We start from the raw sequence: 19,187 nt of genomic DNA on the forward strand, positions 1-19,187 counted from the left end.
GACAGGAGTATCCCTGGGGCTTGTTGGCCAGCTAATTCATCTGAATTGGTAAGCCCTAGGTTCAGTGAGAGACCCTGACTCTAAATAAGGGGGAGAGTAAGCGAGGAAGTCATCCACCATTACTCCTGGCTACACACAAATTACAGGTATGATGTAAGATGAGACGCCTACAAATACAAATGGCGAAATTAAGGAGCAAAGTGCAAACACCACTTCTAAGACCTCATCAAGGGATAACTATACTTACAGACTTGGCATTTCCCTCAATGTCCTCAATATCATCCCCCTCCTTCTCAGAGTCAGCAAAAAGGTCACCATCATCATCCTCTTCTTCATCACTCATCTGTGTGTTATGCTGAGAATGTAAAGCAGAATCACAAGATGCAAGTCACAAAACTAGAAAGGAGACACTGCCGATCTCTAACCTTTCCCTTTATTAAAAAGGTAACCACACTAGGAACACATACTCCACGCAACTTATTTGTTAGAAACTAGCCGGGTGGTGGTGGTACATCCCTTTAATCCAAGCAGGTAGAGGCACAGGTGGATCTCTGTAAGTTCAAGGACAGCCTGGTATACAAAGTGAGTTCTAGGACATCCAAGCCTACACAGAAAAACCTATCTCAGGAAGGAAGGAAGGAAAGAAGGAAGGAAGGGAGGGAAGGAGGGAGGGAAGGAGGAGGGAAGGAGAGGGAAGGGAGGGAGGGAGGAAGAAAGAAAGAAAGAAAGAAAGAAAGAAAGAAAGAAAGAAAGAAAGAAAGAAAGAAAGAGGATTTACTTTTTTTTTTTGGCTTTTCGTTTTTCAAGACAGAGTTTCTCTGTGTAGTGTCCTGGCTGACCTAAAACCTGCTCTGTAGTTCAGGCTGGCCTCAAACTCAGAGATTTGCCTGCCTTTACTTTTTTAAATAAGAATACAGGATCAAAAATACCAAAGCAAAGTACAATAATTTTGAAAGTATTCATTATCAGGTGAATGTAAATTAGTCCTAATAAGGTCAGGAAGTGATAATTAAAAGGAGCTATTAAAAAAGAAGTAAAATTTGGAAAAGGTAATACCCAAAGGAGGTGGCAAGCCTATGACATACTTAAGAGAAAACTAGCAGTGACATGAAAAGTCCTCACTGCAGCCAATGTCATTTAGAAGACTTGGAGTACAGATATGGTACAGAGCCTGCCAATCCCACCGGAGAGCATAGGTTCAAGCCCTAGTGCCAAGGAAGTTTAGTATACATGCTATACTTCAGTTGAAGCTTTACAATGAACTCATTTCAATACGTGCGCTTTACCTGGTTTTGATCATTGTCACTACGGCTGGCAAAATCTTCATCTGATTCCTGTGGGTAAAAATGTTTTGCTGTTAATACAGAAAAGATCATGTCAGTCTCTGAGGTAAGCTGACTGTGTGAGGAAGAGGAAAAGCTCTTATACTCATAGACTCAGCCAGCATGAGTAGCAGACAAGATGAATGACTGGCAATACAGCAAGAGTTATCTAGCTGCCATAATTTTTATGTTTCATTTAAATAGCTCTAATGGCTCATTATATCATTTGTATTTCCCAATTCTAACCTTCTGATTTAAGAAAGATCATTTAATGAAATAAGAAGGTTGGTTTGGGTTGCTTTACATTTTGGACTACAGTCTCTGCATTCCCTCTAGTAGGATAACTACTTCATTAAGCTCAAGAATTGAACATCAGAGTTTACTACACTGATTTGATAAAGAGCTACACTGACAGCTAAAAGCAAAGGACTCAGCGGATAATTATCTATAGCAAAGTAATGACAAGCTTATTTCTATTGCTAGGATTTTTGCAGGGCTGGAGAAGAAATGCAGGAAAGGGGGTGGGTGAGAGAACAATTAAGAAATGAAATCGAAGCTGGGCAGTGGTGGCACATGCCTTTAATCCCAGCACTCGGGAGGCAGAGGCAGGCGGATCTCTGTGAGTTCGGGGCCAGCCTGGTCTACAAGAGCTAGTTCCAGGACAGGCTCCAAAAACCACAGAGAAACCCTGTCTCGAAAAACCAAAAAAAAAAAAAAAAAAAAAGAAATGAAATCAGCTATACAAAATGGTTTCTTTTTAGAATCTCATACTCATTGTCTGAAGAACAACTCAGAGCCCCAGACTCTTATGATTTTACTCTGTGGACCTTAAGACACTAGATGATTTGATTAGAAGGCTTTAAAAAAGTATTCAAAGGCTTCTGAGGTGGCTCAGCGGTAAAGACAGTATGCTGCTCTTGCAAGGGACTAGAGTTAAGTTCTTAGCACCTATATCAGGCAGCTCACAACTGCCTCTAACTCCAGGTCCAGGGGATCTGACATCCTCTTCTGGTCTCCACAGGCATCTGCACATACACACACTCAAATGTGTGCACACGCATGTGTGTGCACACACACACAAATAATGACTATAATAATGATGATAATCTTTTAAAGTTGTTCATACACACTAGTAATAACAATAATAATTTTTTAAAGAGCTGTTCATTGCAAATTTTCTTTTTCTAGGATTATTCAAGAAGGACATATTCCAAGACTAAGTTTCAGGCAGAGGCTATAGCACTGTGTCTAAGCTGTTCTCGCCACAAAATATAATGGGGTGTGAAAGAAAGGAGGGCAGGTGGGTAATGGTAAGCGATCAAAGCAGTTTCCCTTACTTCTCTCTGTACAAATTACAAAAAAAAAAAAAAAAAAAAAATTCAACCCTAAGAAAACACTTCAGCTTCTGACCCTTCACTTTTATGAAGGGTCACTAATTCTGAAGCACATTACATGCCCAGCCTGCTCCACACATCCTAAGATTCCTGTTGCGGTGACCTGGTTATACCATGTCCTCACCTCCTCTTCTTTCTCTTCTTCGCTGTCCACAATACTTCCCTGGCCGCTGCCTACAGAGCCTTCTGTCGGGAAGAAGTGTAAACATCAACACCGAGTTATCAGAAAATCCCTGTAGTTCCTTCTCAAAGATGCCAGGCACAACAGCTTCAAAGAGACTTAGATGAAGCTGCTGCCACTTAATGGAATGAAACCATCTTTGTTAATAATACAATTTTAAAGTACTTCCCATGCATTAAAAAAAATCATAACTTAGCCTCGATCTACATGAATGTCAAGGTTACAAAAAAGTGAAGAAATTGTATCAGACTAAAAGTTGACTAGTGATAACAGGTAAAGGCAATTGCCACCAGTCCTGACAACTGGAGTTTGTCTCTGGAATTCACATGACAGAACAGAGGACTGACTCCCTAGGTTGTCCACACACACATACATACAGAAACTGAAGAAACAAAAAAAATTAAATGAAATTAAAATAAAAGGTGACTAGAGCAACTTAACAACTAAATGCTTTAAGTCTTAGACCAGAGAAGGTGACAGAAATGGAACAAGAGACAAAATGTGAATATAACCAAAGATTGAGTAACAGCAAAAATTCTTGAAATTGACCACTTTACAGTGTGGTTATGTTAAGAAAATGTCCTTGTTCTTTGGAAATATACAGAGAGCACTGGGGTAATGGAGGGTCAGAAAGATTATGACATACAGACAGAGAATGAAAGCACCAAGTAAAGCATTAGCCGACAAGCCTGAGTGAGGGTCCACTGCTCTCTCCACTGCTCGTGTAAGTAATATAAAGTTGAACTTATTTTAACACAAAAGATACGTTAAACATGACAAAAAATATTAGTGAGAAAGAGTACCTTCACTGGACAGCTCTCCAAGCCCTACATCTTCCTGTTCCATGAAGAGCTTTGACCCAATGAGATAGGGTAAAGGGCGGTCAATGTAGAGGTCCTTTAAGGAAGGAAAGGGCACAGCCATTAAACACATGGGGTGAAAATAAAGGCAAGAGCTACCAGACATTCTCTTGCATCTCACTATCTCAAACAAGCTAAGGTAATAAATAAGAGTAGAAAATAAGAAACACTGCAAGGTTAAACATTTGATTTTTAAAACATTAAGTCCTAGGTAAAGATAACAAGGCATAGCTGACTTCCTCCCCAAATACCTCAGCAATAACGACACTAGCAATGCCTGTGAAAGGTTTATAGCAGTAACCAAATCAAGGAATATACCTCCCAATAAAATGTTCCAGAAGAGGCCTAAGGATGGAAATCCAGAAGCCTGAAAGCCATGGTAACACCTACCTCCCCTTACTCTAACAAAAGCAAACAAACAGAAAGCCCAGTCCTGGGGGCCTCCTTTTGTAAACAGACAACATTTACACACTGAAATTATCTTCTGCAAGTTCTCGGCCAGCCAAGACTTCAAAGTATGACTCTATCTTTAAAATTCTTTAATTCTTTGGCTGACCAATACCGCTTAAATATTACCATACATATAAAAACAATACTTATTTGAGAATCATTGATAATAGCCCAAAATTTGGAGAAACAAGGAAATAACCCAAATGTTGTCAGATGCTGAGACAATAGTAGACAAATCCAGACTGAATGGAGCAGAAGGAACAAGACAAGGTACAATGGGAACCGGGAGGGATTTCTGAAGCTTTCAGCAGAGCAAAAAGAAGTCTGGTTAGGTATCCATAAAGAAAAGGAAGTATGAGACAATGGTACTAACCAAATTATCTACAGTTAGCATAGCAAAGTCGTTCAAAGACTGAGAAGGATCTCTGTTTGGGAGAAAACAGTAGCTTAAGAAACAGAGGAAAGCCGGGCAATGGTGGCGCATGCCTTTAATCCCAGCCCTCGGGAGGTAGAGGCAGGTGGATCTCTGTAAATTCAAGGCTAGCCTGGTCTACAAGAGCTAGTTCCAGGACAGGCTCCAAAGCTACAGAGAAACCCTGTCTCAAAAAACCAAACACAACAACAACAAATACACACACACAAATAAATAGTTAAAACAATGAAAATAGAGACCATAAATTTGAAGAAAAGAGGAGAGAAGTATAAGAAGGAAAAGAAAAAGAGAATTATTGTAATTAAATTATAATCTCAAACAGAACAAAACAAACCTTCAGTTAGAGGAAATATGATCAAGAGACAACAATACAACATGTTGACTATAGTTAACAAAATTTATTCCATTTCTTAATCATTGAAAAATTTTAAGTATTCTCACCATGAATGAATACACAAGATATACACAAGTTCGAATAAGTCATTCTACAACAAATGGATATTTCAAAACATGTACAAGATAAATATATGTTTCTTTTACCAAAAATTAAAAACAAACGAAACTTCATTTTAAAATAAAAATGAGCCACAGATGGTTAGGTGGGTAAAGGCCTACAGGCTAGAGTTCAATCCCCAGGACCTGTGTAAAGTCAGGAGAGAACCGACTCCAGAGTTGTCCTCTCTCGGTCCTGTGTCATGGGACATGCACGCCCCCATATAAACACATCAATGAAAAAGTTCAAGTATTAAAAAACTAAGTTTGGCTAAGCAGTGGTGACACGCACCTTTAATCCCAGCATTCTGGAAGCAGAGGCAGGCAGATCTCTGTGAATTTGAAGCTACAAATTCTACAGAGTGAAGTTCCAGAGCAGTCAGGACTGTTACACAGAGAAACCCTATCTTGAAAAATAGAACAAAACCAAAAATAATAATAAAATAAAATTTAAAAACTAACCAATTCCAATTAAAAATCTCATCCTTCACCTTAACATCTCAGCTGTAAGTCAGTTTTGTCTCAGGGTTCTGGAAATGGCTGCTCATGTCAATGCCTCCTCTGCCACAGACTCTACCAAACACCCTAGAAGAGGAGGAGGTTTGCCCTGCAGCTTCCACCTGCCTTGTACCACTGACATGCTCAGTGTGTCAAGTAAGGGGTCAATTTGGGAATGCCCGTGCCTTACACACCCCATGCCTGGCAAAACAGTCAAGACATAACATTGTAACTGAATGCCTTTACCTTTGGTTCAAGGATCAGTTCCACCCGCTCATTGGCATCATCTTCTTCAGAGTCTGAGTTCCCTGCTTTTATGTCAAGTTGCTCAAACGCACTATCCAGGACCTGTAACCCATAGTTCACAGCCTCCCGGACTTTAGGAATCAGGTCAACCTCTTTCTGTTCCCGAGTCTTCTCCTACAAACAGAATGTTCTTCAGTGTGTCTCCCATACACCAACCCTAAAGTCATGTCCTCCTCCAAAACTTTTAACTCAAAATGTTAATAGTCACTTTCTGATACAGACTTTGGAGTAAATGTACAAGCTTGAAATCTCAGTTTTGTTGCTTTCTGGACATCCATCAAACCTCTTAAACTCTAGAATTCCAAATTTTCCATTTAGAAAATCAGAGGAACATTTAAATCAGAAACCAAAGCTGAGACTATGAAAATACTTTTGAGAAAGAAAGAAAGGAAGAAAGGAAGGAAGGAAGGAAGGAAGGAAGGAAGAAAGAAAGAAAGAAAGAAAGAAAGAAAGAAAGAAAGAAAGAAAGAGTCTGCTGCTTTCTTATGGACCTTTAGGCTAATGGAGATAGAGCCTGGGGTCTGACGTGTGTTAGACAAACACTCTGCAAATAAATTACTCCTTTAGTCCTGTGGTGCACAGCAAACATATCACTACCTACTTTTAAATGTAATGCTGGCTTGATATAATCACACTACTGCATTTTACTGAGGAGCAAATGCATTGAGTACTATTAAAAATAAAATTCACTTTCCTAAAAATGCCAGGAACAGGAAGAGCCACAGCTGGTTTCTAATATGACAATCTAACAGCTTCGCTTCTTAATAGTTCTGGTAAAATAGTAACCTTTCCAACTGACTTAGCTTTTTCTGAGGAAGTCAGACCTGACTGAAAGTGACTTTCGCAATAAACATACTCAAATGCCATGCTTGTCTGAATAAGAGGAGGGAGTATTAGCCTGAGCATACGAAAGTAAGGCCCAGAATCTCCTTCTTAGGTGTGGATACCAATGTGGGCTAAGCAAGGATGTGTATGCACAGGTCACATGGTAAGTCCCAGAATAAAAGGGGAGAACTGCAGTTCCTTGATCCCATGGTCACTTTCCAAAGCACACAGCCCTCAGCAACTTCCTTCCTTTCCTTCTCTTTTCTAACCTCCACAAGTTCCACAAACCCAGTCCATGGGGATGAAGCTCAGTTGTAGGAAACTTGCACAATGTGCACGAGGCCCTTTGTGCAATCCCTGGTACTAAACCAGAACAAAGCAACAACCTTAGCACATGGCTTTCTCTTGTTGGCATGGCCTACCCACTGACTTTTACTTGACCATTCTTTTTTCATCTGTATAAAATCTCATCCTTGAAGGTTTCCCCAACTAGTTTAACAATAAATGTCTTCTTGTGTGAACTTCCAAAACACCAACCATGCAATGCAGTTCAGATCAACAACCACCTATGGCCTCAATAGACAAGGAAACCACTTGAGAGCAAGTGTGCTAAGTCACCAGTTCCTGTATTTCTGTGACAGAGTCCACAACTGCTCACAGTACAGTCCACGCTGTCCCAACACACCTTGTAGTGCCCATGGGGTCCTCAAATGTGTATGCACCAAACCTCTATTTACCTTACTATCTAATTCTGATCTGAAAAAACAAGATTAAAACAGTCACCAAAGGCTGGGGAAACTGGGTCTTCACAGATCTCACTTCTGTTACATTCATTTCCCAAAGCACAAACCTTAGGAAACCTCCCTGTTTTCATCCAGTGCATGTGACTTCTTTCTGTGTGAACTTTGAGAAGAGTGACTTCTAGATCTTTAAAGGGTAGGAAGAGGAAAAGGAGGAGAGGAAGACAGGGAGAGAAAAGGGAGGAAGCAGAAGGAAGCTGTAGCCTGCAATCCTGTGCTGTTTACTCTATGCCCTCTGCTCTGCTCTACGCCAGAAGTCAAATTTCATCTATATATTAACAGGCTAAGCTTCAGAAAAAATGCAAGAGTTCTATTGGCCCACTGCCAAAGGAGCATGGTCCCAGTCCACATGAGCCCTCTATCGCTTCTCAGTTAGTGATTCAAGGATGGTCCCGGTCCACATCACCCCCTATCGCTTCTCACAGTCAGTGATTCAAGGAAAGAAGGATTGAACACAAGTACCTGCTCCGATTTTTCTGCCTCGGTCTTGAGTACCTGCTCCTCCACCTCTTCATCGTACACCCGCTAAGTAAGGAAGCAAATTCATTTTACATAGTTAAGCATAGAATGGAATCACATGTGAAAGTTCAACACAAAGAAGAGTTTTTGTTGTTGTTGTTGTTTTTGTTTTTCATGACAGGATTTCTGTTTAGCTTTGGAGCCTGTCCTGGAACTAGCTCTTGTAGACCATGGAACTCACAGAGATCCGCCTGCCTCTGCCTCCTGAGTGCTGGGATTAAAGACGTGCACCACCACCGCCCAGCACAAAGAAGAATTCCTAAAAAGAGGAAAATGGCTTTTCAGAAAAACAACTGGGACCACTACCAAAGGGTCATGGATGAATAACTAAGAACAACAGTTAATTCACCTAAAGTTAAATTTTAGACAGAGACATGAATGACTGAGAAATGAGACTAGTCAAAGAGTTCTGAAACTACTATAATCACAATTGGTACACTTTTTTTTAACTTAAGCTAATGCATAATTCTAACAGGGCCACAATACAGGTATATTCATCCAAGACCATTGCCAATATCAACTGGTAAAACTTACCAACTAGATAAATACCCTAACAAGTGGAATAAAAAATATGATAAAGGTAAAATTTACTTTTATTTTATTGCTTAAAATGGCTGAATTTTTTTTATACTTACCTCATATAAATCAAAGAAAAAAAGGGCAAATTCACCAACAATCTGCCAGAAGATGCACATCCAAGGAAAAACCTCTTTCGCAAGACAAGTCTGTCATTCTGGAAACTCACTGCAATTTTTTTTAACAACTGGAGTATAACATGTTTGTTATAAAAACAATCAGTAAGTGGGTATTATGGTTAATATTGTCAACTAAATATTAGACATCAACTAAAACTCAAGCTGCTGGGCAATCCCGTGAGGAATTTATCTTATTATTTAAAGCAGGAAGACCCACCCAGAATCTGGACTGACTTTCTGGTGGCAACCCACATAAAAGAACATGGAAGAAGGAAATTTTGCTTTTGCCCACGTGTCCTCACTCTAGCTGGCAAGTTCATCTATCCTGTTGCTAAGGCTTTCTCTTGCTAGTGTTAGAAACAATTTCTTCAAGACGCTAGGGATCTGAAGATTGGCGGCTCTCCAGCACCAGATGCGGACTGCTGGGATAGTCACGCTCCTGGCCTGAACAGCTACTGTACTGCACTCTCAAGTCTCTCCTGGGACTAGCTAGATGAGATCCTATCTAATAATCTAATAAACCAATCTAATAAATCCTCTTAATAAACATGTTCACCATATCAGTTCTGTTCCTTTAGAGAACCCTAACTTATATAAGAGGACAATGAAAACGTTCTACAATCAGACTATAGGGTTTCAAAGGTTTATGGTTACATGTAAACATACTTAGCTACACTTTTGAAAAGAAACTTTCCAAGTCACTTAAAAATTGTTAAAATAATACAAGCTCAATACTGCTTATCTGAAGTTTTTAAATTTGAGATTTTTAGAATATCTGCAAAGACTTTACAAATATCCCTAATTAGAAAATACAAAATCTAAAGCTAAAGCACACAAAGTTCCAGATTTCACTTCATTTCATTTTGGATCAAGAATAATCAACCTGTGCCCATGAGAACTACATGGGAAGACCCTGTTGCTGAGGACACAACACTCTGGTTGTGGTACATGTAGAAATCTGACTGGAAACAGGCTGCAATGTCCTCTTTGCTGGATAACTTTCATAGACCTGGAAGATACTATGCAAGTAATATCTTGGAAACAAACAGAGAGCAATGTCTTCCCCAGAGGTAGACACTGTGTACAACAGTACCAACCTGAGTGGCATGACTGTTCTGGTGATGGCCAATTGCTTTCTAATTGGATCTGAGACCTGCTCCACAAGAATAAATTAATGCCATGTTCTGTAAACCAGGTCTCAAAAGCCCATGCTTGGGAGGTCAGAGGCCATCAAGTTTGAAATACTACTGTTTTTGCTAAAATGACACATTGTCAAAATATCTTCTAGATGTTTATACCCAAAGGTTAGGGCTATTCTCAACCTTGGTGAGAACTGTCAATTCATAGAGGAAAGTCTAATGACCATTTCTGAATATAAAGAAGTTGTATGAGTAGTTGGCCATGGTGGTTCATGATTACAGCCCCAATTTCAGCAATCTAAAACAGAAGACAGTGAATTCATGGCTAGCTTAGGCAACAAGATCTCGTATGATAAAACAGAGCTGTTAAAGTAACTTTCTCTAGTAAGTATATTAGATTATGATATTTAATAGCATAGAGTAAAGAACAAAGAAAATTTCATGGAAAACTAAGTTTATGTTCACATAAACCTGCACATAAGTTAATGAGGAAAAAAGCTATACAACAAAAGCTATCCTTATGTGCACACACACATAACCATAAATATATACTCTAAGGGAACAAAAAAATAAAAATGCAGAGATACAAGTATCCTTCCCCAAAAAGATTACAGTTGAGAGGAAGAAATGGAGATGGGGAAAGAGGTAATTGGTTCCTGTGAAGCAAATATGGAAAAATACTAAAATCTGGTCATTATTCCTCGGTGCTGCACATTCTAACCATGTGTGGTTATTCTTTTCTTTCCTAAACAAATGAAACATTTAGTAAAAAACTGACAGCAGAATGTTACATTGATATAATCACATAATGGGAGTGAGACTAGGTTCATAAGACAGGTGGCCTCTAATCCCAGCACTGGGAGACTGCAGGAGAAGCATGAGTTGAAACTCATCCTTGACAACATAGGGAGTTTGGTGCCAGCCTAGGCTACATGAAACATTGTCTCAAAAAAAAAAAGGCTTAAGTACATAAAAAGTCTCAAAGATGTGCAAAAATGATTTTAATATTAAGAAATATGTAGGTTACAAATGCTGGCATGTGCACATGGATGCACACGTGCACACACAGAGTGTAACATCCAAACTAAAGAAAAATACAAAATAACATTCACCAGAAGTTTATATGCTGTAGGCTTCTCTTTTTTGTTTTTTGTTTTTTTTTAAGACTGATGTCTGCATGAGAGCAGACCTAGAACATTGTCCCCAGCTTCCCCAGTAGTCTCCGCAATTCAGATGACTTTCCTTATTCTTACTAAGTTTTCCTGCTAACTGTCCTACACCAAACCTTACCAAACACCTCCAATATGAGAACAAAAAATGTACTTGAATCATTTTTTTTTCCAGAGCTGAGATCAAATCCAGGGCTTTGCACTTGCTAGGCAAGCACTCTACCACTGAGCTAAATCCCTAACCAAGTAGATGAATCTTTAAGTGGAGATTTTAAGACAGGGTAGCTACTGTAGTTGTTTCAAATTTGTATGGCAGGACCTCTAAGCTGAAAAGGCTGGGTTTCTGACTGAAGTCTAAACTGTCAATACCTGGCTCCCGCCCCCACCCCCCACCCACCTATCACCAGAATCCACCTCTCAAGATGTCAACATCCTGGGGCTGGTGAGACCCATGTGACATCTAAAACAGCAAGCTGTTTAGGAAGGCCTGAAGCCCACTAGCTCATTGAGAGGGGAAGTGCTCAGAGACAGCAGGTGAACACTGGAATTCCTTCCCAGGCTGACCTCCCAGCTTTGCTTCAGGAGCATTCTAGAATTGTTAAGGGTCTTCAGTATTTGACCTCACAGAAACTTTCCTCATTTGGAGAAGTGGGGTATATGCCATAGGGAACAAGTAAAAAGGACAGGACAGATTTTTTTAAAAAACAATTACACACACCTCTGGTCCTTTTCGCTTACATGTTTCCCCATTCAATTATTTAAACATTCACGGTCTCTATGTATCCAGACTGTGCTAAGACCCATGAATATGTTTAGCTAGATACTAAGGCTTGTTATGTAACTTTAAAAATAGTGTTGCTAAGAAATAATGTGTACTTACATTAAAATGTCATATAACACAGTACCACACACAATGAAAATATACAATGAAAATTTAAAAAAAAATTAAGACTGTTAGACTGCTAATAAGTGACATTCGGACTGGGTATGATAGCCTATCCTTTTAATCCCAGAACTCAAGAGGCATAAACAAGCAGATCTCCATGAGTTCAAGGCCAGCCCAGTCTATTTATCATGTTCCAGATAACTAGGCTAAATGGTGAGACACTGTCTTAAAAAAAATTAAACAATAATAATAGTGGAGTATTAAAAAGACATGTAAGGTTTCATGAGTTCTTGACAAGAGGTACTACTACCTGGTACAGAGGTTTAGGGTTAATCTGACAGACAGACAGATGAAATCAAAGGACATACAGAGCAATCTAGACAAAAGCAAGACACTCAGGAGCTCCAAGGCTACTTTATAGAAAGTAAAATCTGTAATATAGAACAGGATGGTGGAGGGGGCATCATGTGCAGGGTATTACAGCCATTAAGATTCTGAACTTTAACCCTAAATTGTCAATTTTCTCGGCAGCTTAGTAATAACATCTGTTTCTTAAAAAATAAAGGGGGGGAGAAAAAATTATGGAAACATGGTTTTGATAACTGACAGAATAATCCTGAGAAAAACCAATTGTTTCTTTTTTAATTTTTTCCCAGAAAGCTAAAAATTCTTTAACAATGGACTTTTAAAATTTCCTTATGATCTTTTAACAAACTAAAGCTATTACCTACGACTGCTGAATCTGAGGTCAGCCTGGGAACTCGGTCTCAAAAAAAGATGGGGGGCTGCCTTAAAAACTGGGTCTCTTTCTGATTAGACATAAAACTCAGGCCAGCCCTAATGAGCTCTTCTCTTTCGGGACGCCCTCTCCTTACTAATCATGGTTCTACACAGCTTCCATTTCCCTCAAAAGCCCTGGCTGTCTACTGCCCTAGAAAGTCCAGTTTGCTCCACTAATTCTAGAATGCAGTTTGAAATTACAGGGCTGCCTCTGAGACTAACAAAACCCAACTGACTTTAAATAATCTCGCAAAAGAATTCCCACAAACCCAAATGACAGCAGCATCCCAGTGTGAAGAGTACAGCCAATGTCAGAGTGTGAAGAAAACACACAGGAGAGCAGCGAATGCAACAGGTATTTTTGTCAGGCTCATTTTTTCCCCCAGTTTTCTTAAGCACTATCTATTCTCTGAACACCCTCAGCTGCTCCCACAAACGGGAAGAAGCTGTACCATGTGGTATTACAGAAGGTCTTGGAAGCAGTTCCATTTGATACAGCACCAAGACACTCAGGAAGAAAGCTCGTTGCAGACTGGAAGGGGAAAGGAATAAGGACTTATCATAAGGAGAGAGAGATAGATGGAAATACAGAATCCACAGTCCACAAAAGTAGACATGAAGAACAATTAACAAAAAGTTTTCACAAAACCTAGGCTACTGTAGAAAATTCTAAGAAAACTTTGTGATCGGAAAACGAAGCTCCTGATGCCCCCTCCTCCTGAAAAAGTGTGATCTGGGGCTATTCTGGCACAGGTGCATGGAGTACAGAAAACTTCCTGCTGCTCCCTGATCTACACTGAAACATTGAGTGCAAGAAGAGCCGAGAATCTGATGTAGCGAGAGAGGTGCACTATGAGAACGGCACGAGAAGAACATCCAGTCCAGCCTGATGAACAGCGGTGGTGCTCCAGTCATCCCCTAACTGACCCTTCCAGAGAGACAAATGCTCAGACTGACCAGGCCGGTCTGCGCACATAAGAAATGTCTTCGGCTTGAGCAGGCCAATCCAAAACTCTGAAATACAAAACCTTCTGAGTACTGACATGAAATTCAAAAACATTTTGGACATGAGGTTATTTCAGTTTAGGGGTGCTGAACCGGGAAGGCCTGCGCATCTTAAACACCCGAAATCTGAACGACTTCTAGTCCCAAGAATCCCAGACAGATAAGGTACATTCAGTCTGTACCAAGTTTACTTGCATACAAGTTAAGTTTCAAAAAAAATCAATGTTTCCCTTTGCCAGTAAAGAAAATAATTGGTGGGGTAGTCAGCTAGTCTGGCACATGCAGTAGTAAACAAAGAGCCCTCACCATATCCCATGTCTCAAACACGACGGAACATGAGGTACGGCACTTCAGTTAGAGCTCCGAAATTATGCAAACATGCCACAGCGACAGCCCGCGTGGCACTCTGATATTTTCACAACCCTAAATCAAGAGCTCTATGATCTGAACCATTTTGGAAATTATGTCTAGTACTTTACACCCAACAACTCCAGGACATAGCCTACTTTAGTAATTTTCTCCTCACTGCTGGGTGTAGGACTGTACACCTGTAATCCCAGTACTTGAGATGCAGAGGTGAGAACTTCAAGGTGAGTTCAAGGGACACTTGGTCTACATAGCAAGTTCCAGACCAGTGAGAACTAAAGATGAGCAAAAAACAAACAAAAGAAAAACAAAAACAAAAAAATAAAGCCTTCCCCCACCCCAGAAAATGCCTTTTCACAAATGAATTCAGAAAGACATTCTTTGATCATGTGAACTAAGCTCTCCCCACCCCCATTCTCATAACAGCCTTCCCTTTGCTCGACTGGCTCCAGGAAGACGTGTTTCTTTTCTATCAGAGCTTTACTAAACCTGTGTATTCCTAGCAGCTCACAGAAACTCACTATGGAAACAAAACTCACATGTGCTTTGGTTAAAGCACGGCCACATGCTGACTGCTGATTCTCTGTCACAGATTCAACCGTGGTAAGAAAACTGTCGTGGACAAAATACATAGTAAACATCTGCCTCCACTTGCAAAACTGATCAAAACGTAAAGGACCCAATCAGTAACTGAAGCCAAAAGTGATGCTCAAACAGTCAGGTACATGGCTGACCTCACCCAATGAACATAGCAGCTTTTTGGAGAGGCACACAATTCAGCCCAACTGTTCATCACCCTCAAAACTAAAAATAGAAAAACCGAGTGAGGCAAACCTTACCGTTAGTATTTTTGTTTTTTGATTTGTTTTGGCTTAGAAAGGCCAAAAACTTTACTAATATAAGACACTGATTCTAGAGAAAGGAGCTTCAGTCACCAAGAACCAAGCTATCTGCCAAAACTTAGAAGAGAATCTAGTTATCATCTTAAATTACATTGGCTCTTACTCTCCGAAAGGGATTATTTGTTACATAAGATGTACTGTAAGAACTCACGTTCTCAATGAACTGGGTGTTAGAGAGCATAAGGAAGTCATTGAAGACATTGTGCAGACGACAATGTGTCGCTTTGGTCTCCTGAATTAATCCATCCACCTGTTTCTTGATTTCATGGGTCCTGGAGATAGTCTGCTGCGAGAATTCCTGTAGAAACTGTAGTAGCTGTTTTGAAAGGAACATACAGAAGTATCAACATTACATGTGGGGCAAAACAAAGAACTCTTTCCTTTTCTCCAGGTGTTATGTAGAAGGGATGCTACTTCTGGAGTCCAGTGACAGGGAAAAGCATTAAGAAAGCTCATCAGGTAAGCGCATCCAGCCCACAAACACTTGTTATCACATTTCTGGAGAGATTTATAGGCCTGTTCGGTTCTCACTCTCCAGAGACCACATTTTAAGTGTAGCATAACAAAACACCCCAAATCCTACTTGCATGGAACTGTGAAACTGAAAGTTCTAAGCTCTCGCGTTCCGAAGTGTGGAGTCCTACTCAAGAATATCTGTTGCCCCATTTAACCCAGTTCCAATACAGAAGCGCCTCCGTGAAGACAGCAATCCTTAAACAGGGCAGAGACAGTACTGGACAGCAGGATGGTGTGGAGGGCAAGGTTGAAAAGTCTCAGCACGGAAGGAAACCCGCGTCTGCGCGGCAGAGTGCTGGGCAGGGCCGTCCCTCCCGGGAGTCTGGGACTGCGCCTTGAGTACAGGAAGGTGTCCCTCCCCTAGGCTGCAGGGTACCCGCAGCTCTGGCCCTCCCTGTGCCCAGGGCCCTGCGCTCACGCCGGCGTCGGCCGCCAGCGACCAATTCTGGCTGCTGCGGCGGATCTCCTCCACCGACCAGGGCCTCTCCCACACGGGCTCGGACGCCGGAGGCCGCTCCGAGTCGGGGCTCGTCCGGTTCATCTGCGGCGGGAAGGACGAGAAGCAGCACTGAGTCTGGGGCGGAAGAGGCTCCTGCCCTGCCTTCCCGGGCCGCCGTCCTCACCACAATGACACTGCCACTCAGCAAGCACGAAAGTCACTACCGGAGACTCTACCGCACTGCCCACCCGGCGTTGTGGAATCACGTGGTCCGCATCACGTGGTGGCGCCCGCACGTGACTTGAAGCGCAGCCTCTAAGAGGAATCTGGAGTTAGAGCTCCTGAGTAGTTGAGATGTGTGTTGTGTGTTTGTCCAGAGACAAGATGCTTAGGCGGCCAACTCCAGTGGTGCGAAAAAGATGGGTGGTTATCAGTGGGCCCAGCGCTATCCTGTGGCCCTACCAGGTGGGAGGAAGAAGGGCAAGAAGGTGGACTGAGGACGACTTCCCTGCTGCTTGCTGAAAAAGCAAATGGTGTGTGACAGACCCAGAGACTCAGTGCCCTTCAAACGTGGTACAGCTGCTGACCCACTTGGTTTCAATTCACAGTGTGGATCCGCTTAAATTTTTTACTTCAGGTCAGATTCAAGGCCACTTTCCACAGGCAGGAAAAAAAGGGAAGGTAGAAATCCCAAACTCCTCTGGCTACCCACTAGCGCTTTTGGTGAGTACAGACTCCCCTTTGTGAGCTGTTCTTGCCCGGGCAATAACCCCATATCTTTCCTTTTGGTGTGCCCATGAACACATTACTTAGCTTCTCTGAGCTTTCTTTCACAAATAAAAGAAGATATTTTTCTTGCCAGAAATTATTATAGTACCTGGTATATGGTCATTGGTTACTCTAGATAGTATTAGTTCCCCTGTGCAGCCTGTTTTTCTTTTTGGATTTTGCTTTGTGGTCACCTCATTAAAGATTTCTCTTTGGTATAAAACTAAGACAAATAAAAACATGCTCAGGTAAAATTGTGTGCAAGAATGTCCATTATAGTGTTAATCCACAATACCCAAAAAAGCAGAAGGAACCTAAATGTCCATCAACGGATGGATGGATGGATGGATGGATGGATGGATGGATGGATGGATGAACAAAACGTGAAACCACACTATGGCCTGTTATTCACAAAAAGGAATAAAGTGCTGATATATGATAGGACATGAATTGACCTAGAAGACATTAACTGCAAGAAGCCAGTCACATATGAGCACAGATTATATGATTCTCTATATATGGAATGTCCAGAATGGATCAACCCAGAGAGAAGTAGGTTGGCGGTTGCCAGGGCTTGAGGGAAGATGGGAATTGAGAGTTGACTGCTACTGGGCATAAGGGGAATGGGGTTCCTTTTTGAGATAATAAAAATGTTAGACTGTGGTGATGGTGTTCAACTCTCAAAACGCTAAAGAGTCTCAAAATGTGTATTGTTTTTTGTTAATTATATATATATATATATATATATATATATATATATATATATTTATATATGCTTTCCAAGAGATAGTGCCAGACCTCATTACAGATGGTTGCTGGGAATTGAACTCAGGACCTCTGGCAGAGCAGTCAGTGCTCTTAATCTCTGAGCCATCTCTCCAGTTCTCGAAATGTGTATCGTAAAGAGAGTGATTTTATTATACAAATTATATCCCAATGGAGCTACTCTAAAGTAGGAAATGGAAAAGAGGGTGAGGGGTGGGGTTACTACTAAAGTTAGGGTTAACAGCATCTCCCTAGCATCGTCTGCAGTGAGCCACAAGAGCTGGAGTGAAGGCCAGGGTTACCTTAGCATTGCTGTGATGGTCACAGTGTGATTGTTTGCTGTAGGAAGTCTTAAAGCCAGTGGTTCCCCGCCCACTGGGGCGTGGCCTCTTATACTATTTAAGCTGCTGTGGCACCTGCATCTGCTCTCTTTTTCTGGTTGCTGGATTCGGTTTCTGTTCTCCTTTCGAGCAGAGGATTCTGATTTGTGAGTTTACCCCTAAATAAATAACCATCTATTTCTCAATTCTGAGCTAGTTTGGGATTTCTTTTAAGCATCCTTCCACAATTGTTAGGGATAGCTTAAGATGAAGCTTAGGCTTAGAACTAGTACTAGAGTTCTGCTTGGGTTAGGGTCAGGTTACTGCAGTATCCTTCATATTTGTTTTAGGGTTAGAGATTAAGCAAGTATTACAGATAGGCATTATAGGTAGGGGTTACAGTTGATATTACGGTTAGGATCGGAAGTAGTGTTAAGTTTACAATTAGGATTGGTTTGGCATTAGGGTTAATACTGGCATTAGTGTTCCATTAGTGGTTGCTTAGGGTTTCTATTGCTGTGAAGAGACACCATGACCACTCTTATAAAGGAAAACATTTAACCGGGGCTGGCTAGCAGTTTCAGAGGTTCTGTTACTGTCATGGTGGGAAGCATGGTGGCATACAGGCATGGTGGCATGGTGCTGCAGAAGGAGCTGAGAGTTCTATATCTGTATCCACAGGTAGTAGGAAGTAACAGTGACACACTGGCCATGCTTGAGTTCCTGAGACCTTAAAACCCACCACTTAGTGACACATCTTCTCCAACATGTCACATCTACTCCAACAAGTCACACCTCCTAATAGTGCCCCTCCCTATGGTCCAACATTCAAACAAATGAGTCTTGGGGGCTGTTTCCATTTAAATGACCACAGTGATATTGTTGAGTTTAGGGTTAAGGTGAGTGTTTTATTACTTTTCTAATGTTATGATAATAATTATCTCAAAGGCAATTAATAGAAGGGTTATGGTTAGGATTTAGTGTTATAATTAATTGTGAACTAGAGTTAGGGTTACGGTATGGTTAGTATTAGGGTGAGTGCTACCGATGATGGTTTAATTAGGATTAGACTTAGGGTAGGCTTAAGGTTCACTATAGGAGCCGGACCGTAGTGGCATATACCTTTAATCCCAGCACTTGGGAGGCAGAGTCAGGCAGATCTCCGAGGCCAGCCTGATCTACAGAGCAAGTTCCAGGACAGCAAGGACTACACACACAAAAAAAAAAAACCTGTCTCAAAAACCCTGTTTAGTCCTAATACTTAAGAAGCAGAGGTAGATAGATTATCTCTGAGTTTGAGGTCTAACTTCTCTACATAAAGAGTCAGTCAGGCTTACATACTGATATGCTATCTCAA

The 19,187-nt window shown here is 41.1% G+C and overlaps 1 protein-coding gene across 10 annotated transcripts in view; it reads right to left on the bottom strand.

Moving 5' to 3' along the window:
- The window catches only part of Washc2c (WASH complex subunit 2C), a 55,130-nt gene extending 38,873 nt beyond the window's left edge, over positions 1 to 16,257 (bottom strand). For 4 of the 10 annotated variants that reach the window (XM_075983068.1, XM_075983067.1, XM_075983064.1 and 1 more), the window contains exons 1-8: positions 15,957 to 16,252; positions 15,174 to 15,338; positions 8,024 to 8,086; positions 5,877 to 6,050; positions 3,701 to 3,794; positions 2,841 to 2,902; positions 1,287 to 1,334; positions 248 to 355 (exon numbers count right to left, since the gene is read on the bottom strand). In XM_075983068.1, coding sequence (XP_075839183.1) covers positions 248 to 355; positions 1,287 to 1,334; positions 2,841 to 2,902; positions 3,701 to 3,794; positions 5,877 to 6,050; positions 8,024 to 8,086; positions 15,174 to 15,338; positions 15,957 to 16,079 — 837 coding nt within the window. In that variant the 5' untranslated portion in view covers positions 16,080 to 16,252. Of the gene's footprint in view, positions 1 to 247; positions 356 to 1,286; positions 1,335 to 2,840; positions 2,903 to 3,700; positions 3,795 to 5,876; positions 6,051 to 8,023; positions 8,087 to 15,173; positions 15,339 to 15,956 lie in introns of all 10 variants that reach the window. The other 6 variants (XM_075983069.1, XM_075983066.1, XM_075983063.1 and 3 more) reach the window with 3 other exon arrangements.
- Between the last annotated feature and the right edge of the window lie 2,930 nt (positions 16,258 to 19,187).

The sequence above is a fragment of the Microtus pennsylvanicus genome, chromosome 8 (assembly GCF_037038515.1).
Source record: "Microtus pennsylvanicus isolate mMicPen1 chromosome 8, mMicPen1.hap1, whole genome shotgun sequence".
NCBI classification, from domain to species: Eukaryota; Metazoa; Chordata; class Mammalia; order Rodentia; family Cricetidae; genus Microtus; species Microtus pennsylvanicus.